The following is a 5,497-nucleotide window of genomic DNA, read 5'->3' on the forward strand; positions in this document are numbered from 1 at the left end:
GTTGTCATTATGGGTAGATCAATTTAATCCATATTAAAATCAGGCTCTAACAAAATGTGGAATAAGCCAAGGTTTATGAATACTTTCTAAAAGGCTTTCTTTAATTGATCCCTATATTCTGAACCAGTTCTCGACGTATTCTAGTGAGTCGGTCAACAATTCGAATAAAAAAGGTACACCATATTTAAAGGGATGGCTTAAGATTGTTAGGTTCTAATTCTCAGAGTAAAACACTCAACGGACATTATGAAAGCTTAACCAAGTTTATTCTGCCCAGAGGGTCGATACAGCTGCATTCAGCCAAAACATGTTTCTACCAACACAAGTATATATACTCCAATGTAGGCACTTCTCTCCAATCCTTACATCTTTTATGGTTCGACAGGAAGATGAAGTGATAGTGTAATAAACCATTGTTTCTCCCTTAAGGAGACCTGACCTCAACCCAATTGAAGCCTAATCCAAAGATCTCCACCCATATCCCCTACAGCAATCCTGTGACTTTCTACCATCCAGTACAGTAATACTCAAACCCTGGAAGAGAGAGAGGCCTGCTGGATTCATGCGGTCCTGGTGCTTCCTGTAGAAATCTACAGTCTTAAATATCCGCTGTGACAGAGATGCATTCGAGGAGCAGAAAGGGGGGAAGCGTGTTACTGTGAAATGAACGGATGGATGGTGGTCATGGAGCACAAATGATACTTGTATGTCCTGTTAGTCCTGAGGGTCAGATGTCTTCATGGAAGTTGATGGTTCCTTCCTGTCTGAACAGGATGTAGACAAAGCGGTGAAAGCCGGTAGCCTTGGTGGGGATCGGGGCCAGATATTGACACAGGTCCTCTCCTGACGTCACAGCCCCACCTGGGATGTTCCCACTGGAAACGAGGGGATGTCAATCGCCCACTCTTTTTTTTGCGACCAATTTGTGATTGTCGTCATTTTAAATTACAGGTTTACATTTTCTGATGGTAATTAATCCGTTTTTAATTTATGAAGATTAATTTATCTAAAAAGGGTAATTATCCTAATCATCATATTGGTGGTGGAAGGAGTTCATTACGGGCAATTCCACAGTAAGAGTGATGTTGAGACACTGCAAAGTTAAACAAACCATAACTGTGCACAAGGACTACTTTTAACAATTTCTACCAACATTTTTACAAAAACACATGAAGGACAGTGCAGATGCAAAGTTTGATAACAGAATGGCGGTTTGTGCTGTTGGTACTGTCATTCTGTTACCAAACTTTGCATCTGCACTTTAACTTGCAATCGTGGGTTTTTGTTTGGCATACATTTAAAAAAGTGTAAAATAAGAGTCTCCGCATTATTCTGTTACTGGAGAATTGCCCTTACCCCCAGACAATTTAAATCACTTACAAGTTTGACAAAAGCACAATACAATAATCATTATTGCAATACTCACACCAGCCAGCGCACACACTCCCCTTCACTATCCAGCAGATGCTCATCTGAAATGAAGGAATCATTCAGTAAATATTTCTTTTGTCATACATTCGCATGGGGACACAGTGCCACCATGTGGACATGTTAAGAACTGGATTACAAAACTCATTCTCATATGGTGTACTAGTGTCTTTTACCCAGGCTGGTGAGCAGCAGTGTCCATAGGGAGCCCTACTCTGCCACAAAACTGACCTGAGGTGCTACAGAAGCCTGTCACACACAGAGGAGGGCAGGTGAAATGAAAGAGAGCCATGCAGGATTCAGAGAGCTAAAAAATGATCTGAGCAAAGATACGATAACTGTCGCCGTATTAGTCATGAACTACTGTATGCCCTACGATCCATTTCTCTTACCTCTTTGGGCATCAAGTGATTCCCATAATGAACTTGTGCTGAGCTGTCTTGGTCGTAGCTGAAGCTCAGTGTGACCCAGGGGACGAAATAGGCCATGGGGAACTGATCCTTGAAGATCCCATAGTGATCCGCAAGCCTCTGAACGTGGTACGGGCCACTTGTCTCCTCCCAGCCTGCTTGCACCCGATCCAGGGGGACGTTGACTGGAAAAACAACAAAGACTACACTCATAAGGTGAATTGCTGACACCTACTGTACAGGGTAGTAAAAAATACCCCAAAAACAAAATGTTTTGGATGAACAAATTCGTACTAATTATCAAAAATAAAAATCACTAAGCAAATTCACGCTACTACCCTGAATTTCAAACCAAACCAAACCAAAAACTCCTTCAGTCAGATTTAAATGTCTATTCAGATCCCAACACAGGCTCAGGAACCTCTTCATTCAGTACTCCCTGTAACATTTCAGCTGTAAAGTCCTGGAGATCCAGAAATCTATTTGTCGCATTCACAATGTCTAGCTAATTAGATTGTTTTTATTAGTTTGACTAGTGCAATGTATCACTTGCGCTATAAACGCAAAAGTCCGTCTTCACTGTTAGTGTGTCGAGATCCTTCTCCTGCATGGCATTCACTGCAGACTGTGGGGACATCCAATAGCATCTAATCTCTACTCACTCCTTCAGCTATTTTCACTGCCTTCACATAGGAGACCTGCTGGATCGCACTGATCCTAGCTACTGCAACCTCCATCCTTACAGGGCACTCCGGGAACATGATTCCAATCACAATTACAGCAGCATGTTTCATCTGACCCTTCAACTACTGCATATTTATTATTCCTTAGACAAAACACTTGCCAAGTGTCCAAACGTTTTACAATTGTAACACTGCAGCGGCTTCTGTGCATACGGTGTCACCGTATATTTCTCATACAAAAGTTTTACATTAAGTCGGGAGAACCACTTCGTCAAATGACAGTAAAACTGATAGACAGAAAGGCGCAAATAAGCCTATTGTTCGATTAAAGCGATGTGCGTCTACCACTCCTGGAACGTTATTCTTAAACCACACATCCTCTCTGTCAAACGAGAACCAATGTAAAGACAGTTTGAAGTTGGATATTCGCGCTTTCAAACCACTTGAGCCACAGACCCCAAATAAGTGTCATGATGTTGGAAAAAAAAATTGCACACAACATAGCACACGATTTGGACATGAATTCACTTTCCAAAGCTAATAAACATGTGGAAGTGTGAACAGCATTTTGTATTCCTAATTGAATTAGTTAGTGTATACAAAGTTCAAACTTTTTTTTTTTTTACATTTGAATTTCAATATCTCCTTGGTCATGTGACCTGACTTCAAACAAGGTTCAGAATATACCCTCAGTGGGCCAACACATTGCACACCCTTTAGTTTGTCCATTTTCATCTCACATGTTTTTACATGAATCTTTCTAAATTTAACATTTCAATAGCTCCTTGGTCATGTGACCTACTGACCTCAAACTACTTTGAGAATGTCCACAGTATAAGGACACAAGGCGAGACCCAAATGCAGACATAGGAGGCAGATGGTTGAGCTCCGATAATTATTATAACAAAGGGAGTAGGCAAAGGCAGGTCGGGGACAGGCGAGAGTTCATAAACCAGGTCAGAGTGGTTGGCTGCGGCAACTCTGGATGCACGCCAGGCCCTTCTCGCGGATCTCCCCAGACTACGGCTCTCGCCGGCCCCCCACATTGTAGGTGGGGCGGTCTCCTCTGCGCTCAGATGTAGGGAGGCCTATATCTGATGTGGGCAGTACCATCCACGCTCATTGATTTGCTGCGGAACCATAAAACGGACGGAAGAAGCCTAGGTTCCCACTGGACACGGATCACTGAATGTCAACTTGATCAACTTCAAAAGGAACATACCCACCTGTCGCGGTCGCACTCAAATCACCCTGTTGGGTGACTGTGACCCCCTCATGTCAAAGTGAGGAATATCGATTGAAGGGCTGGTAAAGGTGGTTCCTATGGTTCTGTCCCGGAGGGCTGACTGGGCAAGCAAATGATTAAAAGGGGATGATTATTTTCTGTTGCTTCTTCCGACACCCAGTTGATGGTGCCGCTAGATACTGCAAGGGGTATTTGGTTCTCAAGCCTATAAGTATTGCGAATGGCACTTGATGTCGATTGGGGACTTAGTCTCTGAGCGGATAAAAACGGGCGGGTCACCAGGTGCACAAGGAGGCCTCTAACAAGGTGGGGGGCACTCCGAGTCCAAGCAGGGGCGGTCGGACCCGGGGGCTGGGTGCAGCACTCATGCCATGGAGGTTGGAGTGGGGACTTAGTCTGTGAGCAGAAAAAAGCAGGCAGGTCACTAGGAGCACAGAGCTTGTTTCGGTTTACCAGGTGCACGTGGTTCCTGACAGTGGGACTATAGACGTCTTAGTAATTCCAGGGAGTAAGCTATATTCTAAGGCCAAGGGAGAGGGGTGTTGACCGGGTAAGGAGTAAAAACATGTGAGATGAAAATGGACAAACTGAAGGCTGTGCAATATAGAAGGGTAGTCAGTGGACATTCTGAACCTAGTTTGAGGTCAGTAGGTCACATGACCAAGCAGCTATTGAAATTAGAAACATTGAAAATTCATGTAAAATTGTGAGATGAAAATGGACAAACTAAAGGGTGTGCAATGTGTAGGCCCACTGACAACATTCTGAACCTTGTTTGAAGTCAGTAGGTCACATGACAAAGAGCTATTGGAATTCAAAAATGTAAATAATTTAAAAGAGTGGGAGATTGACAAAAAAACTATATATATATATATAAAATACTTTTTTTCGACAAAAAAAAAGTGCAATGTGTGTCTATGCCTTCGGGTTAGCTAGAACCAGTTTCTAACATTTTAGGAGTAATTGAAATTTGACATTTTTGATTTGTCACTATGTGGACGTAAGGAAAACTACAGGCGAATATCCGTCGAATATTCAACCCTAAACTGTCTTTACCTCGGTCAAGCGAGACACCAGAGACAACACCTTTAACCGGTGATCTACTCTGAACAGCATAGCTTTGCACATCATATGTCGACATCTTGAAGAGCCATAGAGCTTTCCTATTTTGCGATTTTGACACACGAAATCAACACCATACCGCTCATGAGTCCTGATCACTCTGACCGATTCCACTTTACCCAATTCGTCATTCACCATCTTCGAGACCGTAAACTGGGTCAACCAAAAACATATCCTTGCTCGTGAAGAGCACTCACACCATAAACTGCTGTTAATTTCTAACTTTAGCCCCTTTTACTCTACTCTTCTTCTCCATCGTCCACACATTCTCACCAACTGTACTCGCGCCAAGAGAATCGCACAAGACCTCTACTTCCACCGGGCGCTGTCTGACTTTGGTGAATGAAGAAACGCAGAATTGTAACATCCGGTAGGTGGGAATAGGTATGTGTATGCGTACTTCGTCATCATGTGGAGCGTCTGCCGCGTTCAAACCAACTCGGAAATCTCTGTTTCCGACTTATTAAAATGTATTTCTTATTTAACCTTTAATTAACTAGGCAAGTCAGTTAAGACCAAATTATTATTTACAATTGCGGCATATACTGGCCAAACCCGGACGACGCTGGGCCAATTGTGCGCCGCCCTATGGTACTCCCAATCACCGC

General features: G+C 43.2%; 1 protein-coding gene across 4 annotated transcripts; it reads right to left on the reverse strand.

The window, feature by feature from the left end:
- Window positions 1–249: 249 nt before the first annotated feature.
- On the reverse strand, window positions 250–5,427 carry LOC106589469 (39S ribosomal protein L38, mitochondrial). 4 transcript variants are annotated; one of them, XM_045710462.1, is made up of 4 exons: window positions 5,163–5,427; window positions 1,821–2,023; window positions 1,427–1,472; window positions 250–875 (listed from the first exon to the last, which is right to left on the reverse strand). In XM_045710462.1, exons 1-4 carry the CDS (start codon window positions 5,254–5,256, stop codon window positions 850–852), a joined length of 369 nt encoding a protein of 122 aa, XP_045566418.1. In that variant the 5' UTR covers window positions 5,257–5,427; the 3' UTR covers window positions 250–849. The 4 variants fall into 4 exon arrangements, with proteins under 4 accessions (XP_045566418.1, XP_045566419.1, XP_045566417.1 ...); XM_045710463.1 differs by having other exon boundaries at window positions 5,009–5,238; XM_045710461.1 differs by having other exon boundaries at window positions 1,821–2,041; window positions 4,969–5,238.
- Between the last annotated feature and the right edge of the window lie 70 nt (window positions 5,428–5,497).

The sequence above is a fragment of the Salmo salar genome, chromosome ssa28, assembly GCF_905237065.1.
Source record: "Salmo salar chromosome ssa28, Ssal_v3.1, whole genome shotgun sequence".
Taxonomy (NCBI): domain Eukaryota; kingdom Metazoa; phylum Chordata; class Actinopteri; order Salmoniformes; family Salmonidae; genus Salmo; species Salmo salar.

What these genes read in the sequence shown, in the direction of transcription:
- LOC106589469 (XM_045710461.1), bottom strand. Translation starts at nt 5,027, where the DNA reads ATGGTGAATGACGAATTGGGTAAAGTGGAATCGGTCAGAGTGATCAGG. An exon ending in ATCACTTGATGCCCAAAGAG is followed by an intron (nt 1,473 to 1,820) that starts GTAAGAGAAATG and finishes CCTTCATTTCAG; the next exon opens with ATGAGCATCTGCTGGATAGT. An exon ending in GAGTGTGTGCGCTGGCTGGT is followed by an intron (nt 876 to 1,426) that starts GTGAGTATTGCA and finishes CCTCGTTTCCAG; the next exon opens with TGGGAACATCCCAGGTGGGG.